The following is a 13,824-nucleotide window of genomic DNA, read 5'->3' as shown; positions in this document are numbered from 1 at the left end:
AAATAAGGAATCAACAGCAGATTTCCAGATGCCATGCAACCCCTTACTTTCCCTCAGCCTGCTTTGCTAGTGACATTTTCAGGTTTGTTTTTTTTTTTCTCAGAACTGATTCCCTTGTCATCATGCAAATTATTTCTTAAACAATTTCAGCATATTAGTATAAATCAAGCTTTAAACTTTATTGGAAGGTTTAAAGGACCTTGTTAACATGACAGCTAAGAAGTCTAACACTTTAGCTGAAGTCTTATTTACTGCTCATACGTTTCCTTTTCATGACACTCTGAACCACAGCTAGGGTGGGTTTTTTTTTTCTTCCCTTCTCTCCCTCCTTTTGAAACACTAGAAAGTAGTCGCATAATTACAGCTTGGGGACATAACACTTTCATCCTGATATGCTCCAAAGGTAGCCACAAAGCAAACTACTCCATGCTGTGTGCTCCACCAGAACTCAGTGGCTTTAAACAACAGTCAGCTTTATTAAAAACTCCTCTGTTCCCAGAGTGGACAAACAAAAGAATTACTCAGATGTGAAAAGAAGGGGAATCTGTTCAGCAAGGTTATTTATTGTTAACCCCTTCTGGAGTCTTAGGCATTGAGTTAAAAGGGATGTGCTGAAATTCTGATGCTATAAAGGAGAAATGGGAAACCCGTTCTGTTTTTTTTCTCACCTCTTAGCCCCCTCCCCTTTTATTTTTGTTACAATTTTTTGCCCATTTACCTTTTCTGTAATACGAGAGACTGAATTCTTGAGTATCTAAAGGAAGTTTTCTTTCTCCAGTCTGGGGGTTTGGCAAGGGGGTAAATAGAGATTCAGACTTGACAGAAATGAATGTTTCCCCTTGCTTCTGAGTTTATTTAAGTTAATTTATCTGCAATATTTTAGCAGAATCACGGATTCAGTGAGGCTTCCTCCTCAGATGCCACTTTGTGGTTAAAACTGACAGAGTAATTTTGTTTTGCTGTTTTCCATGCAGATCTCTCCCCAGGGGTTGTATTACCCAGATAACCCTCCTAATTTGGGGGATGGAGTTTTTGCCAAGCTCGTTGTCTGATGTTTGTCCAACACGTGAGCTGCTGGAGGAGGCTGCTCTGGCTGTGCCTCCCTGTGGCTTTGTGGCCTTCTCCAGCTTTGTCTCACTCAGGGTCGAGCAACCCTTTTCATAACTCAGTGCTTGTTTTGCTTTTCAATCCTGAAGTGTTGTTTTGGGGGTTTTTTGACTTCTGGGAACCACCCCAAACCTCAAAGAGAAACTTGGTTGAAACCACCTGGTTCCACCTGCTTTTATAACAAAACCAGAAAGGGAGCTGAGTTTGCTTTGAAAAGATTTGGGGATCTTTGGAGGAGCTTTCACAGTATTTGGGGTAGTTGTGAGCACAGCAGGTACCCATTGGATCTGCTGGCAGCCCAAGGCCATGCATGGATGTGGTGGGACACTGAGATGTGGCCCTGGGGAGCAACCTTTGGAGAAACTCCCACCTGTGTGCTGAGGCCACCTACATGCCTCCTTCTCTCCCCTTTGAAAGTTTCCCATCTGTGTTTTGAAAAATACTACTTTAAATAAAAAAAACAAACAAAAAACGACAAACACAAATAAGCCTGGCAGCAGCATCAAAACCAGAAAGTCAATAAGCAAGATTAAAACAGCAGTAAAAAGAGATCATTTCCATAAAGGTGGAGTAGCACATGCTATATTTTTCTCTGTGTGTAGCCAGTCTTTCCCTCTTTTTCTTCTGTTTTTCATTTCATGTTTTCTCCCAAGTGAGGGACCTCACAGCCTATTTATAATGTAAGTTTTTCTAGATGCAGGTAATCAGCAGAGTTTCAGCATGGTTTTATGTTCTCTAGGGCCATGAGCCACTGAGATGGTTAATACAGGCACACCTCCCAGATGGTCATCTTAAACATACTTTGAATGTGCTTAAGCTAATTTTTCACCTCTCATATTTGAAGCATCTTCTCCGAGTCTTTCCTCCATCTTTTTCAATAATTATATCAAAACTGTAAGAGGAATGTCTGTCTTCTTGAGAATTTTGCAAAAATTACAAGACTTGCAGAGGAACCTCCTTGCAACCAGGGGTGTGTTGATGGGACATATTTTTGGAATTTGAAGGCAAAAGGTGTGTTTATGTCCATATGGCATCACTTCCCCCCACCATTCCTTTTTTTGGATGGGCTGGAAGGTGCAGTTAATACTTCAATATTGATCTAGCACTTTGCAACTCAAGAAGCTGAAATATGCAGGGACTTGAAAGGCATCCACAGCCCACATTAGAAATGTGTGTAGTCAGCAAGTTAGATGCTTCCTGAACTCATCCAGGCTTAAGCCAAAATAAATAAATAGGGTGCAATGCAGCTTTGCACACTATATAAGCAGACAACTGGTTCCCCCACATCACTAGAAACAGGCAGGGTTACCTTGGGCTCATGGCTGGATACCAAGTACATTTTCCCTCTTGGGTGATTTATTCTTGCTGTCCATCAGTGCACTGGAGTACAAACAGTATTATAGTTTCTGTCCACAAAAACCATAAAGTAAAATGCAACTCTTTTAAATCATTCAGTTTAAAGCGAAACTGCCCAAGGAGAGAAAAAAAGTTCTTACAAATGGAGGTTTGTGCTTCAGGTTATGTTTTCACGTAGCCTATCTGAAAGGGTTAAATCAGCCCACACAGAGGAAAAAACAAGACTCTGGGAGGTGGGTATCAACTCAATGAGAGACAGAGTGGGACTTGAACTCATTAACACTTTATTTTAAGGGATTGCCTACAACATCAATTATTTAGGGAGCAAACAGGGTCTCCGCTGCCGTGTCGCATTATTAATAGTTGGTAATGTCAATAAAATCCTACTTTCCTATAAAGTCCCACCAACAAGACACTATTGACTCACATGGCTACTTTACATTTCAAAAGCTACTGAAGAAAAGAAAAAAAAAAAAGGTAATTTGTATTTGTATAGGATTTGTTGTAAATATGATTTACGAACAACATTTTTCAATTGTTATCACACCCGTTTTGAATGACCAAGCCCCGTTCCCCTGCGGGTTATTCGTGTGCAATGCCATAATGAGAAATTTGGCAGATCTCATCTCTTTAGTACATCCTTGTGCCCACCCTGAGCTGGAGATCATGTTCTGCCTTGTTTACAGCTGACAGTGTTATTATTCTCGTTAGGACTGTGCTTTCTTATCATATTGTTGTGTTGAGCGAGCCTTTTCCTCTCTGTTTGTGTTTCCTGGCAGGGCTTTTCTTCCCTTATTGACAGTTTGTAAAAATATGCATTAATTTGGAGTTTAAAGCATGTATCATGGTGTCTCTTTGCTGTGTTTGCTTGAAGTTGATTAATGATAGAACCTCACTTGGGGTCGTCCTCTGGAGAGTTGTCTCACAGGTTCTGCATGTTAACGAGAGACGCCGCACACACAGCGAGCAATGATTAGCCCAACCTCCGCCTGCTCGGCGGGCTGGCAAACTGCTGCTTTCCCCTTTCAGCTGCTTATTTCGCTTATTTAGCCAAAGATTGTATTAATCAACTTAATATGTCAGCTGAGAGCGTTTTCTCTCCAGCCCGAGATGGAAACCCTATCAAGGTGCTCCTCCTCCCCAAGTCTTTTCCCGGGGAAGTTGAGCGCTGTCTTGCCCGCTGTAGCTTTTGCTTGGCTTTGGGGACGAGCACAGAAGTTCAGAGTTCTCCTTGATGGTGACCTGCAGCTCCTAGGCTTCTCACGTTGGGTCTGGACACCCAAACCACCTCGCCTTTGTCCCCAAACCACCACCCTGTCAAAACTGTTTTTTAACGAGCAACTTGCTGACGGACCGTGTTTCCTTTTTTTCCAGGCACCCCGTGCATGTCAAAGAAGAACCATTAGATCCAGATGAAAATGAAGGCCCTCTATCCTTAGTGACAACAGCCAACCACAGTCCAGATTTTGATCACGACAGAGATTATGAAGATGAACCTGTAAATGAGGACATAGAATGAGTATGTCTGACATCATTATCCTGAGAATGAAGATTGGAAGAACGCGTCAAACTTAGCTGTGAAATCTCTCCATTATTGTACAGTCTGGAGGATTCTCAGTCCACTTTGACAACTATGAAATATGTTAACTCTTAGTGCCATCAAGTATCCCATTTGGGAGTATTTTTGATTTTTCTACTTTTTGTTGAAAAAAGGAAATTTGTACTCTGTGCATTGGATGGACTTGTTTGGTACTTGGGATTTTCCTCTCTTACAGTCAACATCAGTGTTGTAAATTTGCTAAACTGATTCACTCGCATTTAGCAGCCAGCTGTGGACTGCAGGTCCTGCCAATTTTGGACACTTGAGGACATCAAACTGAGCATGTACACCTGAACTGCAGATCAAGTCTTTGCCCAGATTTTAAGGATTCCAATGGACAACATATTTGCACAGTACTGCATGTTGATTATCACTGCCTTTACTCCATTTTTTTTTTCGTTGTCGTTGTTCTGTTGGTTTGGTTTTTTTTTTTTTCTTTTGGTTTTCTCTTTTTTTTTCCCGCTTCCATTCGGGCTGGGGAAGGCCTGTGTGTGCACGTGTGTGGGTATGTGTGTGAGCGTGTCTACTGGGGAGGGGTTCAAAGACAACAAGAAAAAAAAATGATCCCAAACTTTTTAATGTATTTGCTTTCATTCCCCCGCCCCACTTCTCCTCTACAGTTTTAAGTTCTGACCTCAGGCCTCATCTGGGCCCAGGGCCTCTTGGAGGCTTCAGCGTTTTCTGTACTTTGTGATGAATGTTAATAGGTGTTTTTATTATACGAAGCTGAATGTCATTGAATTGTTTGTAGTTTTTTTCTGTCATTCATTCCAGTTTCCTTCAGATGCCACCAGATTTTCTTTTAGCGATGGAAAGCATTCCATTTCGGTATCTTCTTTTTTTTTTTTTTTTTTTTTTTCCCATGTTGTTTTTTTGAAAAGGTCCCAAATGCTGCACTATCCATGTGGAAGGGTTGTCCAACGGAGAGAGAGGAACGAAGTACTGCAAGCATGAGAATGAATGACAGATGAACATAGAAACACTGTAGGAAGCAACACAGATTCATTCCACAAAGCAGTATTTTTAATATATTTTTTGCTGTTGTTTGGGTTTTTTTGGTGTTTTATTTTTTCGGGGCTGGTTTGGTTTTTTTTTTTTTTTCATTTGTTTTGGGTTTCTTTGGCAGCAACGGTGAATATTTGCAAATGCCACAAAAATTGAACAGCACAAGGAAATGTATGCAGCACCAGAGAGTTCACTTTTAGTTGAGGATGAACAGTACAGTGGCAGGTTCTCGGTTGTTTAACACAAGTTCTAATGGGTCAAAAGATCTTTCTGGAATATCTCAGATTACCGAGATGGGCACCTATACATTTGTTATTAATTTTTTTTAAATTTAATTTTAATTCTTTTTTTTCTGCACTTGCAAATAGTGGTTGGAAAGATGACTTCATTAAATCCTTACCGTACATGGGGATGTTTCCCAGTTAAACATCAGTTCAGGATTGCTTGGTGGCATTAATCTGTTTGAATACAAATTAGATTTCAGATTGAACTTGTTACAGGAGTTAATAAGGACAGAGCCCCACTAATGCTGAAGTGTTAATTTTCAGCTGTGCAAATGCAGTGCTGCAGTTAAGGTTTTTATATTACACCAGCCAGGATGGAAACCTCACCAGAGGAGACAGGAGATCTGGGAGAGAGAATTTGGGCCGGGGCTTTTTAGGCAGAACTGGCAAGTGCTCTTCAAAGCAAACAGGACATACAAAAATTTGTTGCCATAGGTCAGTAAACTTCGGTCACCAAACACCCAAAGGTTTTCATTCTGCAACCACTTTTCCGTCACTCATTTATTTATGTAGGACTGTAGCTTTTTTTATTATTTCAAAAAGCCTTTCAGAGCTTAATTTATATTCTTCTTTGTACCTTTTTTTTTTTTTTTTTTTTTTTTTCCTAAAATTACCAAAGATGTTACACAAAGGTAAATTATGTTCTCTGTTATATGCTTTATCTTATGAAGCCAAATATCCTCTTATTGTTGATCAAAGGAGGTTGAAGAATTTAGAGGGAAATGACAAGATGTGGGCTATTGCTAACCTGAGAGGGAAACTGCTCCTTTATTCTAGAAATTTTAGAAGGCCAAGTAGATGTCTGAACCAAAGTTGTTACTTTTTATTTGCAATTCTTTACAGTGACCAAAAGGAAGCTCTGTAAAAGAGGAATTGAGGGAAGCTTTTGAGGCTAAAACTAGGAAATCAGTGTTACTGAGGGAGCTGGAGAAAGCAGAGACACAGTAATTTAGTGGAAAATTAGAGTATCAGATAAAGGAGGCAGTTTAATAAAATACAGAAGAGAACAGACAAGCTCCCACAATTTAACAGGACCACATAATAGTATTTCTAGAATTAAATTTTAAAATAGAAAAAAAAAAAATTGGCCTTTGGTTCTACAGATTGTGTGCCACTTCTGTTTCGGGACTGTGCTAGGACGACTGCTTTAGTTTGGGTTGATCTTGGCACATTTGCTCAGTTTTGTTTTGGTTTTGGTCAAGCATTTTTCATAAGGAAACAACACTCCTGTCCACTCATAAGCTTCGGTACAAGAAATTTTATTGGCAGTTACTTTTATAAAACTCAACTCTGCTTTCTTTTTCAAAAGACAAAAAAAAAAAAAAAGAAAGAAAAAAAGAAAAAAAAAAAAAAAAAAGAAGGGCAGTCTGTGGTCATTTAAAACATTTTTTTTTTTTTTTTTTTCATTTAAATTATATCCAGGCAGCTTCGTGACGTGCCGGCGGTAGCCAGATGGGGAATGATGAGAATTGAGCCCTGTGCTTCTAAACTGAGTGGTTTGCTGGTTAGTTTGGTATTCAGAAGGGGGATAAAAATCTGGTAGATTAGTTCATTCTCAGCATGTGTAGCTAGACATGAGTAAAGATAACAGCATGAGAAACTGTTAGTACGCATACCTCAGTCCAAACTGTTAGGGAATGAGTAAATAAATAAATAAAAAAAAAAAATACATTTCACTCAGTTGCACTTAGTTGTATGTCTTGCATGCTTAGTCTAAAGACTGTAGCAAAAATAAAAAAAATAAAAAAAGAGAAAAAAGAAATAAAAAATTAGATTTTAACACATCTGGCAGGTGTTGCAGCCTTGCAGAAGAACCAACTGAAAATCTCAGGCTTTACATCAAGCAAACTTCACTATGATTTTTACAGTTCTGATTCTGTATCCCTTTGGATATACAGTTGCTTCTTTAGGGAGGGGTTTATTATGTTGTACATATATATCCCACTGTGTCTGTGTGAGCCTTTGTCTTTTGGGGGGAGGGTGGGGCGGGAGGAAAAGGTGGAAAGGTCCTTTTTTTAGATATCATTCCTCAAAAGGAATAAATGCAGACCTGTTTGTCAAAACACCTTTTGCTTTTTGTGCAACTGCTTTATATTAACTATACTAAAAAAATAGCTTTGAAAAAAAAAAAACTACTGTATGTAATGGAATTGCAGAATACGCTGCACATGTATTTTATTTAGTTATCCTTGCTTTAAGAATATTGGATGACATTTGCTGACATGTGGGAGAAAATCCCTGACTTTTTTTTTTCAGCTTTTAAATTGTAACATAGTTGACAGAGGTTTGTTTTGTTTTTTTTTTTCCTCCTGTTATCATTGATTGAAGCATTTTTGTACAGTTTTTGTGTTTAAGCTGGTTTTTTTGATACTTTCCCACCCCTTCTGTTATCTTACCACTGCCTTTTCTGGCTGTCTTAAACAAAGTTCATATATTTGAAAGGTAAAAAAAAAAAAAAGTTGTTTAAAAAAAAAAAATGTTTTTCTCCTGCTGCAGTAAATATTTTGCATGATGAATTCCAGGGTCACACTTTCAAAGTTTATCAGTGAAGTAGTGATTAATAATGGGGAGTGTCAAACTATTGAACTTTTGTATAAAAAAAAAAAAAACTTTACAAGGTGCCAAGATGTAAAGACAATTTGTTACATGTTTTTTTTCTCAAAGAAAAGCGTACATTATGAAAGTAGTACCATGTATCAGGTAAATCGCTGTCAGGAATGAGAGTCAAAGCCTTCCTTGTCCACACAAACAAAAGAAAAAAAAAAAGAAAAAAAAAAAAAAGAGTTTGTAAATGTAAAACCTGTTAGGTTTCTGCATTCAACTAGAAGTGAAATGAAAAATCAAGGCTTATGTAGAATTAACCTCAAAAAAAACATGACCTTTTTTTGATTCTCACTCGCAAGAGTCCCACTGCAGGTCCTGCACCTTCCCTCTCATGGAGCTCCTGCTTCAGGAGGAGAGCAGGGCAAGGATTCTGGTTCTACAAATATTGCAGATCATTAGATATTTTATATATATATACATACATATCTATCTCTATATATATATATAAAGTTTTTTAAAATAATTTTGAACTATTGTAGTTTTCGGATCACGATCTCACGTTCATTACAGCATGGCAAAAAAAAAAAAAAAAAAAAAAGTGTTTCAACTCTTTTGAAATCCTTTGGTACCTTTGGTTAATGAACTCAGAGTGAGTTTTTAGATGTTTCAGAAGTCATTTCGTATTTTAGTCTTGCGAGGTGAATTTGCAGTTCCCGACTGCGTTTTAATGGGCCCAGAACAGGTAACAAATTATCTTCTACCCATAAGCCTTGATGAAAATGGTACAGTCCAGACTGTTAGCATGGTGCTTTGTGTGTATGTGCTGCCAGTAACAAGATTTTTTTTTTTTTAATTTTTTTTTTTTTGATAAGGCATAAAAGAAACTCATTCCTTACATCAACTGTAATTCCATCATTCCATGTCTGTTGATACAGACAATAAAAAATGTTGTGTAGTCAGTACTAATTACTGACATTATAGCATTCTCAAATGCAATAAAAATGCTGGTTGTTCACACTGGTAATGCAAGTTGCCATGTCCTAAGTTCTTGTTCTGTTTCATTTTTTTTTCCCCCCTTCAATGACTCCTGTGTTGCATCCCCTGGGCCCCAGCACTGAGCCATGGATGCTTGCATCTCACCCCTCTTCCCAGCACACTCCTGGACAAGCTCAACATTCTCCCTCCCCACAGCAAATCTCAAGTGATTTTATTGGTGGTTTCACAACCTCTTCTGTACAGGGAGGTCGTGGAGTCTTTGTGAAAGTGAGGAAGATGCTGTCTGGGAAGATTCCATCAGTTTTTCCGAGACAGTTGACCAATGTTTGACCATTAGGGTTGTGGGGAGTTGAAGGCATTGGCTTTCTTGTATGATCCCAAAGGGGAAAGGATGAAACTTTAGGATGTTCACTTCAGGACATGCTCTGATGGGCAAGGTGATACAGATATATATATATATATATAAACATATTATTCATTTTATTTTAGAGGAAGTTACTGACAGTTGGACACTGTTATGTTAGAGGTGACAGTTCTGTTATCTGTGAAATAAGGAGCTTGGGGTTCATCCTGCAAATCCCTCCAAGCACAGAACCCTCAAGGAAGGCCTCAATGCATGTGGTACCTGTACAAAAAGGGATCAACTTCTTGGTCCACAGAACCATGAGGAACAAAGTCCCAAGTTAGGCTGTCACCTGAGACGAACGTTAAAGGAAAAAAAAAAAAAAAACCACCTCCTTTTCTTTTGAGTAAGCACACATTTATTTTCTTCATCAAGTTTTATAAAGAAAAATAAAATGTTTAATAACTAGCATTAGCAGCAAACTGAAATTTCAGAGGAGAGATTTTTTTCATGAATTATTCATTAAAATTTCACATCTGCAAGATTAGTCATCCAAATAAAATGCTAATGTCAAAAACATGCACCGTCTATAATATTCTCATCAAGAAATCTTTTTGCATATAATGATAAATGCTTAAATTAGTACAAATGATTTTATAAAAATATTCTATCATAAAATTATACCAGATAAGTACTTTTTTTTATTATTTTTTTGAGGGGGGGGGGGAAATCTTTGCACACTCATTACAATGTGTCTCAAAGTGATATTGACTGGTAGATTTTAATAATGCAGAAAATAAAATCTGGGTTTAGTTGTGTATTTAGCTTTTATAATGAAATTTTAGGAAACAGGAGAGGTCCCACTTTTTGAGGAGCAAAATTTTCCTGTCACAGGAGGGTGTTGAGCCAGAATGTGCTCAGAACTCTTGTCAGGATTGCTCTGTGTCTAAAATGTGGGTGTATTTCCCAGGTCGGGGAATACATCCCTGAATGAATCTCACTAGGGGACAACATGCTGGCCACCAGGAGGGATGCCAGGCAGGTTGTGAGCTCTGAAACCACCAGAGATGCCTCGGTATTTATTTCACTTTGCCAGACAGCTCAGCTCTGATGTGCCCATTGCATGGGTGAGGCAGGAGTGACCTGACCTTGTGGTTTCTCATCTGCTGACTCTCTGTGGCCTCCAATTTAAAGCAAGCTGCTGGCTTGTGTTGAGGAACAGGCATCAAATTGAGGAGCAGGAGAAGGTCCTACCCCTCCTGCTGCCCTGGAAATGGATGAGAGCCTGGCTCTTTGCAACTTTTTTGTACCATCTTTGTGTTATCAATCCCATTCCTCCTCCCTGGCAGCCGTATCATGGAACATAACAAAATGCCTTCCGACTTCACGTCCCTGCCACAGCCAGCTGGGAAATACCTTTTCCAGTCAGAAAACACAGTTTCCACCGAGCTGAAAAGCACTTTTATAGTCAGTGGTGAGGCAATGCCTCACTGAGCAGTTGCCAAAGAGAACGAGAGCCAGGGTGTAGAGTTTTTTTCCTGGGTTTCTCCTGTACTGGAGGGAAAAGCAGCAGAAGATAAGGGGGTCCCAGTACAGGCACTTGGAGGTCCAGGAGGACATGGCAGCCCAAATGTCTGTGCACATCCAGTTGCTCTCTGCAGATGAGCTGAGCTGTGTCATTTAACTTGGGCTGTGATCACAAATTTCACCTTCTTGGAGTAATTGAAGGGCCGAGCAATTCCTGGTGCCTCACACACATACACACCCTTCCTCACAACAAAGTGTAATTAGCCCTTCTTGACCTACTAATCAGGCTCCATCTTCAATGATGATGTTAAACGTTCCTTTAATGGTATGTTAATCAGGGCTATCTTTCATCTTCCTTGCAGTGAGGGTTCATCCCATCATGCCAGAGTGCTCTTCATCCTTATATGACCACGGTGGTGGCAACAAGCAGCTATGTCCCCCCAAAACAGTGACTAAAGTGGTGGGATGCAGCCCCCATGATGTACACACCAGGGTTTTTTTTTGGTTTTCTTTGCCCAGAACCTTCAGGGCTGAGGTGTAGCAAAGTCCTTCTTGTTGCCCCATTTTATAAGCCTCGTTAGGTGTCTTCAAAACACATGAGCTAGAAATGCTAAACAACATCACCTTGGGGTATTTAACAAAAAAATTAGCCCCCACCTCCCCTTTTATTTCACATTTTCTCCCCTGGTGCAAAGGAAAAGGAAAGCTTTGTGGGGTTTTGTATGTATTTACCTAGAGAATTTCAGTGGCTCTTCTTTTTAACTGCATCTCAGAAGCCTGAAAAATGTTCTTTTTCTTGAAGTTCTGATCTTAATTTGAAGGTAACCATCCTTTCAAGGATTAATTCCAGCCAAAGCAATAACCATTATTTACCAGAGTTTGACATTTTTATCACTCATCATATTAGCAAATTTCCATTGAAAATGCTAAAATGGTTCGTCATAAGGCACATAACTGCTTTGGCTGTAAAAATGACCAACACAAGTGCCTGTACTCAAACATTAAATTATACTGTAATTAATAAAGACAGTTAAACTGTCTACTAGCAACAGCAATTTAGGTAACCACATTTGATCGGCTATAAATTGTAACTACATTAAAATTCCAGAAATATTAGCAATATGGATTACTTGATGGAAATAGGTGCTGATCACCAACACTCCTATTTTACAACGGAAGCACAGGTCATGTTGGCCACAAAACCGTGGGCGAAGATCAAGGCTGAGTACTTTTAATCTTGTGAAACAAGCAATTACAAATAGTTGCATCGATTTGTTAAAAAGCTTTGGGTGACATAAATTGTTTCCTGTTTAGCTTATTGCTCTGATACATAAATGTCACTGGGTATAATATTAATTAGGGTCACAGAACAACAAGGGTCGGGTGATGGAGTGTACGATCAGGGATGTGTCAATCCTTTGTGAAGGCAAGAAAAGCTTCAGCCCCTTGGTGCTGCAGTGCTCAGAGCCTGATTTTATGTGATGACAAAAGAAAGCAAAGGAAACCCTATTTTAATATGTTGAAGTAATTACTTTAGTACCAGTATAATTTTACGGTTTAGGATAAATTACAATGTTTTCATTCTCCCGCTCTTGCCACATAACATAAAAATCCACATATAGCATCAATAAAATAGAATTCTGTTTATAAAGCCTTTCTGCAGCACAAGACCAACACTATTCCTCCAAGCAGATGGAAACTAAGCACACGTTTCAGCCTGGTGTGTGTTTCTACACTTAATTTTTTTTTTTTTTAAACCCGAAAAATGGGCTGTGCAGGTTATTTACTTAACATAAATCAAATGTATCATATACACTGTTTCTTTGGATTGGCATACGACTTAGAAAAATACAGTAAGATTCTGAAAAGTCTGGAGAAAATTTATTAAATATGATTTTTACTGTAATAGAATATTAATGTAACCCAATGCTCATTTCCCATTAAGTTGATCCCTTTTTAATACACACATGCTTTTTATTATTTTGCACTCATGCGAAAATTCCACATTCAGAGAGTTTCCATCTCCTTAGGAATGTCTCTGGCAAAGGGACTGTAAGAAATCTTGAGCCGAAAAAAAAAAAAAAAAAAAAATTAGCAAATATCGAACGATAAGATGTGGCAAAGAGCTGATGAAGTGAAGCAAAAGGCAATGATATAATAAAGGGTAAGAAGGCATTCAGCACGCCGAGGGGAACAGGAGAAACAATTACACTTTAAACCCCTCCTTCTCGCTACCACAGCACAGATGAAAATGTTTGATTTGCAACATAAAAGATTCATTAATTACCACTTGAATATTTAAAGCTATTTTGCAGACTAACAGAGGTAGATAAAGCACTGAATTAAAACCTCTAATAAAACTGTAAAAATATTTCTGCAAGTTTACCAGCGTTGCAATTCCTCCCGGTTCAGGGAGCCAGGCTTGGCTTGGGAAGGAATGAATTTTATTATTTTTAAAAATTTTTTTTTTATCAAGTGGGTATTTGAAGTGAGATGGGGCAATTGCTCGGTGCTATTTGTCTCTCATTTTCAAATATTTACCAAATACTTACTGGACTCTTCCCCCTTCACATGTGGCTGCTCCTTCATGGGAGAAGTGGCTTCCACAAAACAATACAATGGATGAGGAGTGTTTTGGAGCTATACATTCATTTTAATACATTTCCATATACAGTAAAAGCACATTTAGTCACAAGCCTGGTATAATGCTCTTTCTGATATGAAGCAGTTATGTTTTGAAGGAGAGAAAAAAATCTGTTAATCCCATATTAATCACCCTTGTTAGACTTTAAAAAAAATAATTAGAATAGTACTGTCTTTTGCAAGGATGGAGAACTCAAAAAAAAAAAAAAAAAAAACAAAAAACTGGAATGGATATGGTGGAGATCATCTTCAGAACCAGATGGTCCATCCCAAGGTTGCCCTTGCTGGGGGTCCCAGGGTCATGGGTGCCTCTGTGAATGCACAGATTACAAAGGTCAAGTCATGAGTGCACAACCAAAATTCACAGTGAAAATAAAAACAAAACAAAACAAAACAAAAAAACCCAACAAAAAAAAAAA

The 13,824-nt window shown here is 38.6% G+C and overlaps 1 protein-coding gene across 16 annotated transcripts in view; it reads left to right on the top strand.

Annotated features, from left to right (window-relative positions):
* The window catches only part of FOXP1 (forkhead box P1), a 379,251-nt gene extending 370,331 nt beyond the window's left edge, over positions 1 to 8,920 (top strand). For all 16 annotated transcript variants that reach the window (XM_071756305.1, XM_071756320.1, XM_071756311.1 and 13 more), the window contains one exon: positions 3,838 to 8,920. In XM_071756305.1, the coding sequence (XP_071612406.1) occupies positions 3,838 to 3,982 (145 nt within the window). In that variant the 3' untranslated portion in view covers positions 3,983 to 8,920. The remainder of the gene's footprint in view (positions 1 to 3,837) is intronic.
* The last annotated feature ends 4,904 nt before the right edge of the window (positions 8,921 to 13,824 follow it).

Source organism: Heliangelus exortis, chromosome 12, assembly GCF_036169615.1.
Source record: "Heliangelus exortis chromosome 12, bHelExo1.hap1, whole genome shotgun sequence".
Lineage (NCBI taxonomy): Eukaryota > Metazoa > Chordata > Aves > Apodiformes > Trochilidae > Heliangelus > Heliangelus exortis.
Note: the sequence above shows the minus strand (reverse complement) of the source record. Positions and strands in the feature narration are given on the sequence as shown.